The sequence below is a fragment of the Euphorbia lathyris genome, chromosome 7 (genome assembly GCF_963576675.1).
Source record: "Euphorbia lathyris chromosome 7, ddEupLath1.1, whole genome shotgun sequence".
Classification (NCBI taxonomy): Eukaryota; Viridiplantae; Streptophyta; class Magnoliopsida; order Malpighiales; family Euphorbiaceae; genus Euphorbia; species Euphorbia lathyris.
Window position 1 is genome coordinate 87,896,690 of NC_088916.1, and position 16,824 is coordinate 87,913,513.

At 31.7% G+C, this 16,824-nt stretch overlaps 1 protein-coding gene across 10 annotated transcripts; it reads right to left on the minus strand.

Moving 5' to 3' along the window:
* Window positions 1–357: 357 nt before the first annotated feature.
* Window positions 358–15,876, minus strand: LOC136200988 (uncharacterized). Of its 10 annotated transcripts, none has more exons than XM_065991513.1 (13): window positions 6,092–6,646; window positions 5,942–6,008; window positions 4,800–4,968; window positions 4,328–4,612; window positions 4,034–4,233; window positions 3,834–3,951; window positions 3,428–3,489; window positions 3,134–3,346; window positions 2,960–3,029; window positions 2,781–2,879; window positions 2,405–2,710; window positions 891–925; window positions 358–604 (listed from the first exon to the last, which is right to left on the minus strand). In XM_065991513.1, the coding sequence occupies exons 1-8, from the start codon at window positions 6,250–6,252 to the stop codon at window positions 3,269–3,271; spliced, it is 1,140 nt and encodes a 379-aa protein (XP_065847585.1). In that variant the 5' UTR covers window positions 6,253–6,646; the 3' UTR covers window positions 358–604; window positions 891–925; window positions 2,405–2,710; window positions 2,781–2,879; window positions 2,960–3,029; window positions 3,134–3,268. The 10 variants fall into 10 exon arrangements, with proteins under 10 accessions (XP_065847585.1, XP_065847584.1, XP_065847583.1 ...); XM_065991512.1 differs by having other exon boundaries at window positions 2,960–3,034; XM_065991511.1 differs by having other exon boundaries at window positions 358–601; window positions 2,960–3,058.
* Window positions 15,877–16,824: the final 948 nt, after the last annotated feature.

The following is a 16,824-nucleotide window of genomic DNA, read 5'->3' on the forward strand; positions in this document are numbered from 1 at the left end:
ATGACCTTTTAATGAGTGAATAAACGATCGTTATTTCCGTTCTTCACCGTCATTATTATGAAACGTTAATGATTGAATATACGGTTGTTATTTCCAAAAACCACCGTCATTGTTATTATACTTTAGCGAGTGAATAAACAGTCGTTATTATAACCTTTTAATAAGAAAATAAACCGTCGTTATTTCCAATTTCTACCATCATCATTATAACATTCTCACGAGATAATAGACCGTCATTATTTCTATATGTACTGTCATTAGAAGTGATATTTTACAACTAAGAGATCAGTAATTATATCATGAATTAATGTGTTGTGACACTAGAATCATCTAAATACACAATAAATACAAATTCAATAATTGAAACGTAAATTCAATAAAATATAAACCAATTTGTCATTTAACAAGATTGAAAATAAAAGTGCAAAACTATGAACTGAAATGTGTTCTTGTTCTTTCTAAAATAGGAAAACAAATCATCTTGTTTCGTACATTAATATGATATAATCAAAGGCATATATAATCTCCATTAAAGCTACTTCAACAGTTTGTTCCAAATCTCATCCCAGAAGAATAATCCAACCGAACAGAACAATTAGCTCTGCTGTTACAAATGTAAACATCCAATAATAAGGGAAAGGTATAAGAGAAAAGAATAAGCAAAGACTTAGACAAAGCGTATTAGTCTATATTAGTAAGATGGACCAAAATAAACATTATTGGCATAATATTGAACATTATTGGTCTATATTAATCATATACTCCTATATTATAAGGTAATAAAGTTTGAAGATAAATAAACCTCAAGTACTTTTTCACTGTCCATACTTTTTCTTTTGTGGGTGAAATTAAATATATACTAAAACTCTCAAAGTAAAACAAAAACTTACTTGAATTTTGGGGAATAAATGAGTAGCTAAACGCCCTGGAGAAAGAAAAAATGAACTTAAAATTAAAAGATATAATGTAAAATATTATGAACTAATTTTCTACCACATGTTATACATCATAAAAAAATTCCTATAAATAATTAGACAGAATAAACAAGAGAATATGAGACATGTAATTACCAAATCATGCATCAAGAGTAAAAACTGTAAAAATGTATATTAGAATAGAAATTACAGCCTATTAAATCCTTAGCAACATAAGCATTCAATTTGCATTAACTTGATCACCCTGTAAACTATCATTCATTAATTCAAGGGCAAAGTACAAAAATAAACGCTATTGTTAGGGCCATTTTCAAGCAATAAACTATGAGGATTAAAGGTTGTCAAATAGGTACATTGAGGTTTATATCAAGTTTTTAATGTGCAACAATGGCTATTGAAATAAATTATTTGATTCAATCCAGCTAATTTCCAAGTTAAACTCAAAAAAGCACCAAATCTTAGACAAACATAAAGCTATGGAAAAATCCAACTGAGAAAATTTAAATTCCTTACTCTATCCAATAATCGATGACAAATCAAACAATCTCATGTTGTTATTGTTATTACTAGGCTCAGCAAGTTACATGATGAAAATTGTGTGTTTAGCTCAAACATAAACTCAAAACACACAATAACGCAAAACTGTTAACCCAAAACTGAAGCAAAAATTAATTGAAAATTTAAAGCAATTGAATTTTGATAGCCTAAACATAGTTTTTAAAACCTGGGACAACTTAATTTCTTCTACAAATTTAGAGCTATTTGCTTATAGTTAAGTTTTTAAGTTTGTATTTGGGTTTAGTAATTTGTTTTCATATAAATTGTTTGCATTAAATTGTAAAACGCATCCCACAGCCAAACAAAATCTCAGAACTCAACTCTACTAACGAAAAGTCAGATTGTTATGTAATTTATGCATTGAAACTAAAATAATAAGCATCAAATATATCCCACGTGATTTTTGCACCAGATTAAAACAACAATTAAGAGGGATATGACATTGAGACACATGAAAATCTAAGCACACAAAGCATGAAGAAAAGCAAGGATAATAGACATAGTATCATTTCATTTCAAACTTCTCACTTTACTTCAAAACTCGATATCACCAGTTAGCTCTTAAACAAACTTTGGCAGAAAACAAAAATAATAATGCATCCCTAAATCCATTAAAAAAACACACAAAAATGAAAAGAATGTGAATATAAAACAATCCAAATTCACACCAACTAGATTCTTTTATCATTGAACTAGCACACACAATTTTTTCCCTATATTCAAGCACATTTTCCTACAAATAATTAGACAGAAACAGTCAACTAATATTGAGAGAACGCACATTCATATCCTTTGTATATCAATCCTTGAAAGCACTAATAAGAGACCTTATAAGGATGACACTTTATCTAGAGTAATGATGCAACCAAGCTTAAGTAACAATATAATGAAATTAGAGGATATGAATGTACCTTTTGATGCTCATCATTAGTATTTGATGAAGTATTTGTATCTGAGTGTTCCACACGTTCATTCTCCACTTGGACTAATCGATTTTCAATTTGCTCCAAACGATCCATAAGCTTACGGTTTTCCTCTTCCTTATCATGAAGCTTGGTCTTGAGTTCTTCGATTTGAGAAGTACTTTCAAAATGTTTTCGCTTCAAGCCACCTCCATAACCAAAGACACGACCATGGCGTTGTCGTCCGAAGCACCTTTCCACAACTTGTAAATTAGTAAGAGTTGGCTCTGACTCCATTGTCATCTTTAGTTCATCCTACAAATTTTAATTATGTCAAATATAATAAATATAATTCAATGGGATGACTTGACAAATTGGAACTTACATATTTTTTTCTTGTTTCTGGTTCAACTATGTTTTCATCAATCTTTGGAGTTTTAACAAAGACTTCTCTTACATCTGGCGGGTTGCCGTCTTTGCCTCCCTATAAAATGATTACAAATTAATAGAAAGGAAATATTGATAATCAAACTAATGAAAATTTTGAAAGAGTGGTGAAAATACCATTTCATATATCACTTCCCTATGAGGCTTGCTTCCACAACGATGGATATGCATACTTTGTTGACAAGCCCTGTTCTGAGAATTTCTTACGCTTATCTCCTATGAAATTACACCACCGACATCAAATTGAAAACCTTGTTAACTAAATTAGATTTAAGATGCACAAAATCATACCAGAAACTTTGCTGTATAGAATACGTTATTTACTAGCCATTCCCAATCTTTTGAATCCATGCCTTTAGCCACATTTTTCAAAGCCTCCACCTTACTTTCACAAGTCTTCACATACTTTTTATTCAATTCTGCCCTCTAATTTCCCCACAGTTCCTTCATATGCTCTAAGGTGTGAAGATAGTACGACTGGATATCAGGATGTTTAAAATACTCCTACATCAAATTGATTATAGCCAATATTATTAAATATATATATTGAAATAGTTTAAATTGATTAGTGTTGAAACTACTTACTGTAACTGTGTCCCACATGTGCTTTTTTGTGACATCACTTATATCCATCCATGTTTGTACCCCTACAGGACAAATATGTCAATTACGTACAATCTTCCCTAAATGCCTCGACCAATACTTCTGATTCTCTCCAACGCCACGATTTTTGTAGAAACATATGTCAAGTTTCTCTCCTTGTTTGAGAGAACAAATTTTTTTGTTCTTATTACAACCTCTAACTTTTCTCACAATTTTTGGAATATCACCTAGAAAATGAATAAAAAAGAATTAAAAAGAAGAAACAAACTCATACTAAGAATTCAGAATGTTCATGTTTTATTTTCTTAGGAAATTAAGCAAAATAAAACAAGCACAAGAAAGTATACATTTATTGAAATGAAAGTATACATCAATTAAAGATGCTTACTCTTAACAAATGTTTGAGATATTGCATACTTTGGATCACCAGATTTTCCATCCTCTGTCATGGGAGTTAGTTTGGCAACAACAAATTGACCAACAGCTTGTAATGGTAATTCAAGCTCCTAAATAAACAATATCATCATCATAAATTAATAATGCAAATATGTCCAACATAATAATTATTGAATAACAAAGAATATTTACCTTCTCTTTGCTAGGTGAGCTGATAGGTGTAAGACCATTCTCAATATCCAAGTTTTTATTCATAGTTATGAAAAATTCGGCAATACTCGCAGTCTCCACCCCGTTACTAATAGCACCATATACCATCACTTTCTGATTTACCTTAAGCTCACCCATTATCTTTACATTTGTCACTATTGGTATGGGTGCAATATCAGAAGCTAATAACATGAAAATTTAGATAAGAGTTAGAGTGAAATAGGATATATAACTAAATGTTAAAATAGATTATCTTTAGCAATAATATGAAAGTACCTAGATTAGGATTCTCACTTGGGAGTTTGTATATTAAACCTCGTGAGTTTATGTCTCTTTTGGCATAAAGATGTATGACTGTAGAACCCGAATAATTTTTGAACATATTTAAGACATCTAAATCATTTTGTACTGGTCTTCCATCATCATCAGCAAATCTCAAGCCAACAGAATAAATATCGACAAATTTTTTGCATATGCTCAAAATGTCCAGGAAACAACATTCTTCGTTGAAACCTTTATCGTGGTATTGTAGATCACCAAAATGCACAATCAAACCAACATCTACAAAGCATTAATTTAATAAAGATAATTATAGTCGAATATAATAACACAAATACAACATTTTACCATCAAATTGCAGATGCAGAGGCAGTATATATTTACAAAAAAAAATCAATTTTGTATAAATAGAAACTATTTTAAAGAAATTATATAAATGGAAAACTACCTTAAAGAAATTGAAAAATACCTTTAAGGTTCTCTTTTCTTGGAGTAACACCATTCGGAGTGTCTTCAGTACTTTTATCATGAGGTACGCTTGAATATTGGAAAGCACTCAATACTCGATTTTTGTTCCCCAGTTTGCCTGGCTGGATGAACTTTTTGCGAGTAGGAAGTTGGCTTGATTGCATTTTCACCTCAAATTGAAAAAAAGGTATATGCAATATTTGTCAATAGAAAACTATAGAACACAAACAAAATGAGCATAAGGAATTAATATTGAACATATTTGAAAGGAAGTGCATGTCTGAGCATTTTACTTATTTAAAGAAGTCAAATAATATAACGACTTCAAACATATGTGATACATCAGAAAATAATAATGAACATATTGAAAAAAAAATCTCAGCTTCAAGATATTATTTACCGCTTTCTTTTCTTTTTAGATTTTGACACATCATAAGTAATTGGTAATGAATCACTTCGTGCCCAATTTTTCCCGTCTGTTGTATTCAATGTAGTGCCACATTGAAACTTGAATGATTCACCCTCTTGATAAGCCTCACCAAGATCATCAAAATTCTCATTGTCATCATCTATTTGAGAAGACATATTGTATGAATCTCGTGGTTGTGTCTTAATAACAACATGCCAATTCTTATTAGCATTATCTATAGCATAAAAGACTTGAGAAGCTTGACTTGCTAGAATAAATGGTTCATTTGTTCTCAAACAACGTTGAGGATTGATACAAATGAATCCAAATTCATCTATTTTTGATCCCCACACATTGTCATGAACGTCAAACCATTTACATTTGAATAGGACAACTCTTTTCTCACCAAGATACTGCAATTCAAGAATCTCAGTTAAAATCCCATAATAATCAATAGGTCCTCCCTTATTTCCAACATCACTGCTCACACACACACCATAATTTTGTGTTCTACGTCGTTTATCACAATCTTCAATGCGAAACCTATACCCATTCACAATATAACCATCAAAGTTTGTAGCATATTGGGATGGACCACGAGATAATGACAACAAATCTCGAATATTGGATTCCTTGCTAGATGCATACATTTTTGCAACCTACAATAAAATTATGTATGAGACATTTAAACGTGGTATATATTTTCTTGATGAAGAGTTTAAAGATATACTCACTGTATCTTTAAACCAATCATTAAAAGATTGTTGTGGATGAATACTTTCTCGAATCTGGGAATACTCTCTGCAACGAATTTTTAGAAATTATTATTCATAATTATTTAAGAATTTAAAATACAATTATAGCTCTTCAAGATATTGACTTACTCGAGAAAAGGTATGACTTCATCACAATTATTTATGACATATGCATGTGCTTCCACCCATTCATCGCCCATGTTGCGAAAATAAGGAAAATCCACCATCAAAATAATCTGAACAACCATCGCCATTTCTATCTGGTTTATTAAATTTTGTCTCAATACCATTCAAGTACCTTGAGCATAGAGTCATGCACTCTTTTGCAATATACCCATATGCAATTGACCCTTCTGGACGAGCCATATTACGAATAAGAAGTTTTAAATCATGTAATGTCCGCTCAATAGGGTACATCCAATGAAATTGTACAGGGCCACATATCAAAGCTTCATTAGCCAAATGAATCGGCAAATGAACCATTATATCGAAAAAGGAAGGAACAAAACATTGTTCCAATTTACATAGAGTTATAGGAATCTGATTGCGAATTTCTTCCAACTCTTCTGCCTTTAATGCCTTAGCACTCAAACTAATAAAGAATAAAGATAGCTCGATAAAGGGGTTCGCAAACATTTTTTGGAAGGAGGCCACGTATTGCAAGAGGAATTAGATGTTGCAACAAAATATGACAATCATGACTCTTCAAACCATAAATTTTGTGCTCTTTCATGTTCACACTTTGAGAAATGTTAGATGAGAAACCATCAGGGACCTTTAGTTGCTTAAAAAATGAACAAAATGAGTGCTTCTCATCATGAGATAACATGTAAGATGCTATAGGAATCTCAAACTTATCCTCCTTGAGAATCAAATCCAAGTCTGGACGAATGTTCATTGCCTCCAAATCTTTGCGAGATTGCATAGTGTCTTTAGTCTTCCCTTTCACATTCATGCTTGTCCCAACAATATTATCACATATGTTCTTCTCAATGTGCATCACATCCAAATTGTGTCGTAACAAAAGACTACTCCAATATGGAAGTTCAAAGAATATGCTTTTCTTGTTCAAATTGTCACCTCTATCTGCATGCTAAGGTCTTTACTCAAGATGATTCCCTCAAGGCTAGTAACTTGAGCAATGATATCAATTCCAGAGAGTGATTTCGGTGGCGGCCTCAATTCTTGAGTACCATCAAACTTTTTTTTATCTTTTCTCCATCTGTGCTTGCTATCAAGAAATCCGCGATGTCCCATATAACATTGCTTCTTACAATTAGCTAACCTCAAGTAACAAGTGTCTTTGTTACACCAAGGACAAGCCATCTTACCTTTTGTACTCCAACCAGACAAATTTGCATATGCAGGAAAGTCATTGATAGTCCATAACAAGGATGCATGTAACATAAAGTTTTGTCTTGTCGACACATCGAATGTTGCAACTCCTACTTCCCACAAATCTTTTAATTCTTCGACTAAAGGTTGGAGATAGACATCAATTGCATCTCTTGGACCATCAGGACCCGGTATAAGGGTAGAAAGGATAAAGTTAGGTTCTTTCATGCACATCCATGGTGGCAAATTGTATGGAATTAATATGACTGGCCAAATACTATATGAAGTTTTAGAATGATTAAATGGCTGAAAACCATCACTAGCAAGGCCAAGTCTTACATTACGAGGATTAGAGGAAAAGTTTTTATGAACATCATCAAAGGTCTTCCAAGCGGGGGAATCAGCAGGGTGTCTCATAACTCCATCATCTACTCTACCTTCCTTATGCCATCGCATCAAAGAAGATGTCTTCTTTGACATAAACAATCTTTGAAGTCTTGGCTTTAAAGGAAAATAACGCATTGTCTTGACTGGTATTTTCTTCCCATTTTTCCGAAGTTTAGTTTCCCCATTACGAATATCATCTTTCCATCTTGAGAGACCACATATTTTGCACCTGTCTAAATTTTCATCTTCTTTCCAATACAACATACAATCTTTGACACATGCATCAATCTTGTCATAAGAGAGACCAATATCTTTTATAATTCTTTTTGCCTCATAATATGATTCTGGCAAAGTAGAACCATTTGGGAGTATTTCTTTTAACACTTGCAATAACATGTCAAATGATTTATTACTCCACCGACCAACACTTTTGATGTATAGTAATTTGACAAGCGCATCCAACTTAGAGGTCTTGCAACCAGGGTAAACTACTTTATCTAAATCTTGTAATAACCTATAAAATTTCTTCGCTTCATCATTGGGTTCCTCTTCATTCAATTCAATATCAGGATATATATCATTTATAATATCTTCAGCCCAATCATCATCATCATCATTATCACTATTGTCACACCCGATCCAAAACGGCATCGGGTATGAACAGAAAACAGGACAACCAACTTCTAATATCCTGAAAGCCGAACCAATTTTTTTTAGATAAAAATTTATTCGGACTACCTAAAATTTTATTTATTATTTGGCTTGGACTTGATAATTCTATCAAGCTTCCTACGTATCCCGAGCATCTTTTAATTTTTAAATCGAGAATCAAAGCCACGTAGTTCTACCTATTTTAGGTAGCTCTCTTAACTCCGGTAGTTCTCTTAACTTATGAACTCATTGTAACTTATTGACACGTTGATTGACACGCTAATAACTTAATTGTATATTTCATTTTATTACTATATATATATATATATATATATATATATATATATATATATCACTTTATCAAAACGAATCAAATCGAATAACGTTTTATCAAAACGAATCAAATCGAACAACGTTTTATCAAATCGAATCAAATCGAACAAACTGCTTTAACAAATCAACTCATAATCAAATAAATCGTAAAACATTATAATTCAAATCATCAAACATTATCAAAACGTAATACAAAATTTGCGTGTGTGTCCATCCTCGAATTCCACCCGTGTAGCTTATCATAACATCAATCATATCAATAATCGAGATATCTCATTCATATCTCGCCTTGCCTAACGTTAGGACTACCAGCCGTGCACTCTGGCCATACCGCCCTTAGGTATGGTCTTAAAACTTACAACTCCTACCCCGGGCAATCCTAGATGGACAAAACCATTTTATCTTTCAAAATATCACAACTCATAAAAATCATATTTGGACTTCAATCTCAAAATAATAACAACAACCGCTATAGTTTCTTCAATTCAAAAACAATTCGTAAGAAATCGTCAAACTCATTTTATCAATCCGATTTTCAAAGTACCACAATAATAATAATTATTCTTCCAATAATCAAAATCCAGAGTATTCGATCGAAATCCAAAGTATATAATATTGTAAACAATTGAATCGAAGTATTCAAAGTAACTCAAATATATTATATAAATAATTTTAAACTAAACACTTTTATCAAACCGTTTATGTTTGTTACCGAAATTGTTACGCGTATCGCTAACTGAGTATCGTTATTTTAGACCGAATATACCATTAGACACATTATATTGTCATAAATCTATTTGAACTAATTTTATATTCAAATTTTTATACAAATTTTATATTCGACTCGATACCGACTTTATTTGGAAAATATCCGTATTAGTCCTTCTATTTTCAACTTATTTTAACTCTAACTGTTAAAGTCGCTTAAAATATTTTACTGATCGAAATATTCTTATTGAATTATTTTCGGTCACTGAGATAGTTAATTCAGACTGATTATACTTTTAAACTCATACCGATTATACTTTTAAACTAGTGACGATGCTAAAATACCGACTTGAATAAATCTAATGGACAACTGTCTAAATTTTACATTTTTATGAGTAATTGATAGACGCTAACTCATTAATCGTAAATCTATTAAATTTGACGGAACTATCAAAACTAAACTTACTCAAAATCATACTTATAACATTGATAAAATAATTTAGATAACAAATACATTTACCGAAATATCGTCGTCGGTCACTGAAAATTAATCAGTGTAATCCATTGATAGCTGATCCGAAATATCGTCGTCGGTAGCTAATCCAAAATATCGTCGTCAACAACGACCAAAAACGCTTTTCTCCAATTCCTAACAAAAACTCTTTTGTTTTCCTCATTCATCCCCCTTTTTAAGATACCCTCCAATATATATAATTGTGTGTATGTTTTTATTTTAATTTCAATTTATGAAACACTTGTCATCACTAAATTCTATATTTTGACACATCATCTATTATTAAAGCATTCTTTTAATATCTAGTTGACACATAGATATAGAAAACCATGTTTTCATATTTAATTGACACATACATATATAAAAGCCATGTTTTTATATTATAATTTAATTAATTGGATGTAGTAAAAAGCTTTGTGCACATTACATCATAACCATATTAATCCATTTACTTTAATATGAATTATTCTTTACTTTTTTTTTTTATATAGGATAAGTTGAAATTACTTTCAACTATACTTACACGTGTATGTATATTAGTAATTAAAAAATATCAATTTTGGTCCTTGAATTTATAACTTTTTATTACACTTACCCAAAACTTTTTAATTTAAACTTAAAGACATTAAATTAAACCCAATAGTATATTTAAATTTATAAATAATTAACGCTATGTATTTCGAAAAATAAAAATTTTAGACACGGATGTTACAATTATCATCTTCATCATATTCTTCTTCATCAGAATCAAGATCATGTCGTCTTTCACCATGATGATACCAAAAGGTATAGTTTTCCATTATTCCATTTGTTAATAAATGTGTGTGAACCAAGTTTCGAGTTCCAAAATTGGTGTTGTTACACCTAACACATGGACATCGAATTTCGTATGCTTCTCCTGTTTTTTTGAAAGGGTAGTTCAAGAATTCTATAACACCAATATTATACTCTTCACTCAACCGATCTATCTTAGTAAGTCTTATCCATTCTTTATTAGGTGTCATTCTCCTAAAATCATCAAATCTAGAAACACATGAAGAATAGAACATGCAACAACAAAACAATTAATACACTGAAATATAAATGTAATAATAATTATAATAATACACTTAACTCAAACCATTAACCAAATTCATCTAAAAAAGAGTATTATTTTAGTTTCTTAAATTAATTCTTCATGATGAGGGTTTTTGTTGTGACAGTACCAATCCACACACTAAAAAATATAATTTGACAGTTTCATATACTAGACCAAGTTTATTAAAAGCTGAGCCATTGTCTATTTGAGTGACTAAAAAACTCTATGTTTCTACCATATTTCATTGACTAGTTCTATATATATATATAGAGAGAGAGAGAGAGAAAGTTACATGAGTAGAACTGGTCTGCTGTGTTAAGTGTTTTCCTTTGGTGAGCCATATATATATATATATATATATACAATGATGATAGCCTCCAAATTAGATGGCATCATTTTTCACAGCCCAACATTGAGGTCTTATTGTGTCTAAAGCCTCAAATGTATCAGATGGAGAAAGGGTGAATGTGGAGATGAAGAACAATGAAGAAGAAAGTGTTAATGGAAGGAGAGATTTGGTGTTTGTAGCAGCAGCTGCTACTACTATTACTGGATTTTCATTTGGCAAAGTTGCGGTGGCTGAAATTGAGCCGCTGAGAGGGACACCAGAAGCTAAGAGGAAGTAAGTGTTAATGGATGGAGAGGTTTGGTGTTTGTAGCAACTGCTGTTGCTGTTACTACATTTTCATTTGGGGAAGTTGTGATGGCTGAAAATTAGCCGATGAGAGGGACACCAAAAGCTAAGAAGAAGTATGGTCCTATTACACCTTACAATGCCTACTGCCTACTGCTAGTATTTGTCGCAAGTGATACATTTTCACTTCTTTGTATTATTTAGATTGATGTAAAAGTTGTGAACTTTCTTGTATCATTTTCATTGCGGAATTCTTAATTTTCTCTATCTTCATTTCATTCTCTGGTTATTCTTTAACTACTTCACAAATTTAAGTAGATGTTCCTCTCCAATTTAATAATTTGGGGTGTTGGTTTCGTGTACATATTATTGTTGCTACAACTCTTAACTTTAAAACCTCAAATACAGATGCTTTGCTCTATAATTCAATCAAAGGTACAAAATTTAAGATGAAAAGTTCAAATTTTGACAAGTCTCATTTCTGGGGAGGGATCAAAGACTCAATCTAGTTCAGAGATTCATAATAGGTGTTTTGTCACTCCAAACTTTACTTTGGAGGTCAGATCATACAGATTAGATTTATGCTTATTTCGGTTCTTATTCTAGACTTATTCTAGAACTCGATCATGCAGATCCTAATTAACAAGTTGGATTACAATTAGGGAAATTTATCCCCTATCTTATATTAATCAAATCGGATTTTGTAATTAATTACACATTTAATTAGCTAATGCAATACACAAGTTATTTTTCTAGATTCTTTTTTCCTCCTTGAGGTATGTATTTTTATGATTAGTATGGCCAGGTTTAAGGATATTAGTTTGTAGGTTTTTAAGGATGTTTTGAGCTGTTGACTTTGTAGATCTACTACTACTTTAAGGTAAGAATAAGAAGTTGTATGTTTGGATTAATGTGGATTGGATTTTTTATGATATCAGCTAACATAGCACATAACAGGTGATTAGATTTGGGTTCTGCATAACTTTCAAACAATGTTTTCAGAACCTGACTGGATATTAAACTAGATTTATAATTGGGTTATGGATCATTTGGTTCAACCAATTGACTCGGATTGGTCGGACTGGATGACGTAATAATAATTAAATAAATAATATAACATATATTTATATATAATAACTTATTATAATCCAAAAACTTAGCAAAGACAAAACTCATTCTCTGATGTTGCATCAAGATAGTTCAGCTCATAAGGTCTTAACCTTAAATGATTTTCTTCTTTAACTCTTCCTAAGTTCACCTCATCCAAGCTTTTATTTTTTCAATAAAGTCAGCAAATAACTTAGCACATGCAGCAACTAGTTAATTTAGTTAATTAATCAATTAGTTCATAGCAAAATTAGACAATAGCTTGCGGAGAAGAATCAAGAGAGAGAACACGCAAAAGGGAAGCAGCCGAGACTGAGAGAGCAAAGCAGAAGACTAAGAACAGAAGAAAATCGAAGAAGAAGCACGGTTGTTGAGAGTTTTCTAATGACTTTTCAATTTTTTTTTAATAATTAAAAAAACAGGGTGAATCCAGTTTCCATGTTGACACCAGTTTCAGATGGGTTGTTGCAAATTGAAAAACCCATACTAACCCAAACAGGAAAGCAATCCAATTCCGCTCCAATTCTGACAACATTACTTTCAATCTTTGTTTTCACTATAAATTATTTGAATAAATTATTCCGAACACATTAATTCTTAGTAATTTTGATTAGGAAAAGTCCTATAGCATTACTACATTCTAAAGAAGTGAAAATCCTATCAATAGAAATGACATTTTACATAGGCTATAACTTATATAGAAGCCATAAAATATAATAGGGGTAAGGTATTAAAACAGATTTATGGTTTTTGGAGAAGTATCAATTTAGGCTCCACGTACAAAATAGCACCAATATAGACTTAACATTTTAAAAAAATATCAATTTAGGCCTCGATAACGGAATGAGACATGTCATTGATATTACTCCGTTAAGTTCTATCAATTGTACGTGGAGGGAGAAGTCAGAACTTAATGGAGTAATAGGAATGACGTGTCCAATCCATTATCCGAGGTCTAAATTGTTACTCTTTTAAACTTCAAGCCTATATTGATGCTATTTTGTACGTGGCGCCTAAAATTGATAACCATAAATCTGTTTTGGTACCTTATCCTGGCCAAATAATATATATTCTAATTTGGGTCCATGAACTAATAGGATTAATAAGAAGAGACTTTCTTTCTTTCTAATTCTAAGATCCTAAATAGTGTAATCAGTACCATAAGAGTAAATGCAGTGTCATTTTCATCTATGCTTAAAAGTGAGACCCCAACAAATGAATGATAATTACATTATATACAATTCTTAGTTTCAGAGGAGTAGATGAGGGCGTGCAAGGAGTGCTAACGCACAGGGCCTCAAAATTATAAGGGCCCCAAAATTTAAGATGTGCTTAGTCGAATATAGATATTAGCTTAAAATAATAAAATAATAATATAATGTAATAAGATTTATTTACACTTTTTCATTACATTGAGTACGTATGTGATTTAGATATTCAACCATTCAAAATTTACAACCTTAATACAAAATTCTATTAATTAGTAAGGGTTTAAGAAAAATTTAGCACAGGGCCCCAAAAAGTTTAAGACGGCCCTGCTTAGTTTCTTATATTTTGTGAAATATTGACATAAGATAGTTGGCACATGTCAAGTTAATATGAAAACTACTTTTTTGGTTGATTTAATTACAAACAGCACTCTTAAATATTGTTGGTAAAACCATTTACTATCATTCTCTGTACCTTTTTCTGTTTTGATTATTATTTAATGTATCTTCAAATTTTTTGTTAAACTACTTATCCATTTGATGTTGTTTCTATATCTGTTACAGGATAGGCATTTTATATCACCATTTACTATCATTCTACCTTAAGGTTTTAATGTGGTGCAAAGGTTACCACTTGAGCTGAAGGTTTAGAGTTTTTTTAGAAAAAAGGTAGGGGAAGGACTCCAAATAATAGATGGCCTTTAGCTGGCCAGGGTGAAGTAGAAAGTTGCACACACTTAGTTATACATTTTAGGCATGTTTTACAATGTCTAAACTGATAAACTGAATAAATAAATTGAATCAGTGACATGAAAATACATTGATGAAAAGTGCCGCTCTACACTTTCGTATAATACCTATATATTGCCTTGTAATATTAACAGAAAATGAAGGATTTTATTGAAAATTGAAGAAATAACAGTTACAGTAATCAAAATGATACTTCTGCAAAACAGAATTACCTAATGAATCAATAATCCATGACAAGTGATAAAAGGACATTTGGACCTATGAGTTGGCTTTTTAATTGCAAAATTTAACATATTCATAGACACAGTAAATTCAGGAAAACAATGCACTAGGAACATATTCGGGTAAGTTGGTCGTGTTGTCCATTATGGTTGTATCCTTTTCCTTGCTTCTATCAATATGGACTTGACAGTGTATCCTCATTTGAACCCCAAACACATAGAAAATGAATTTGTATAATTTTTTAATTCTTTATATTTATAAGTTTTTTTTTTGTTTTTGCACTCAATTAACTCTGTACCCTCATGTTCACCACATCCCTCATCTCTCTAATCTTAATTCGTACTAGCCCTAAAAAGCTTAACCTTATCAATCTACTTTATGGGTTTCTAATTTCAGAGTTTAAGCAAATAAAAACTGACAGCAATTTCTCTAAAATAAATAAAACCAGTCTTACCAATTTGGGAACAAAATTTCTAAACAACAAAAAAAGCACAATCAAATTATACAACACTGAAAATTTAACAATTCCACTAAAAAATCAACTTATGTTAAGATGAATTCCACCATTTGACTTTTAATTTTCATAAATTGGAACATTGAACAAACATACCCTGAGTTATGCTACAGCTTCAACTTTATCTTTTCACTGTTTGTAGACGTTGAGTTACGGAACAGCTTCAACACTTCAACTTTTTGGTGCTCGTGAAAGTTTTCTGAACTTATCTATACCGAATATAGAGAAAAAAAATGGAATGAATGGAGGTGTGGAGATGGTGTGGGAGACAATGATGCATAACGTGGGGTTTGGGGATTATGCTTGTGAAAGTATCTAGACTGATACAGAATGTAAATGCGATTACGAAACGGTGGAGGCGTGGAGATGTTGAGCGTGGCGGCCAGGTTAACATCGTGAGGTTTTGGGGGAAATCGTCTTCTCAAAATATCATTATCCCCAATATTTAGGGATTTGCTCCAGAGTTTGTTTTGTTTTCAATGACCCCACTATATTAATTTGGGTGCTATATCTATTTAATTTACGTAAAAATAGGATTTCCTACTTAGAGTGGAATTTTTTTTTTACAAAAATTTAGTAAGATTTTAGCGCCAAATTTCTGAAGATTTATTGTGAAGGTAGTATTAATAAATAATGACCGTCTTTTTTCTAGTTAATAAATGATAATATCAATGACGACAGTAATATGTGTTAATAACAACAACTTCAATTTACAGTCGTTAATAATGTAATTTTAAACGAGAGTAATTTTTTACCCACGTAGAAAAGCATTTTTAACGAGAGTATCAGAGGTACCTTCGTTAAATTTGGTCGTTATAGAATGAATTTCTTGTAGTGTATTTCAGCTCCGTTGCTCTCATTATCATCTTCTCTTCTATACTCATCATCGTCACGAAGATCATCATCTCCCCACACCAAGGTTGCCTCTATTTGCTCTTCAAAAAATTCCCCCCAATCCTAACCTTTTTCTTCCTCAAGGATCACGTCTTTAATGACAACAATTCTTTTAGTCTTAGGATCAAATAAACAATATCCTTTCGACTCATCACTCACACCTAATAGAATACATGGAAAGCTTTTATTATCGAGTTTACTTCGCTTTACCTCCGGGATGAGAACATGTGCAACACATCCCCAAACTCTGAAATGATGCACCGAGGGCTTAACTCCACTCCAGGCTTCTTGTGGTGTAACATTCTTAACAACCATAGTAGGACATCTATTCAATACATAGAAAGTCCAGGTGACAGCTTCAGTCCAAAAAGGTTTGGGAACCTTTTTAGCCGTGATCATGCAGCGAACCATGTTCATGATTGTTCTGTTTTTGCGCTCTGCTACTCCGTTTTGATGAGGGGTGTATGTTGTGGTGAGTTGTCTTTTGATTCCTTTTTCACAGAAATTCTTGAAGTTTAGGGAAGTGA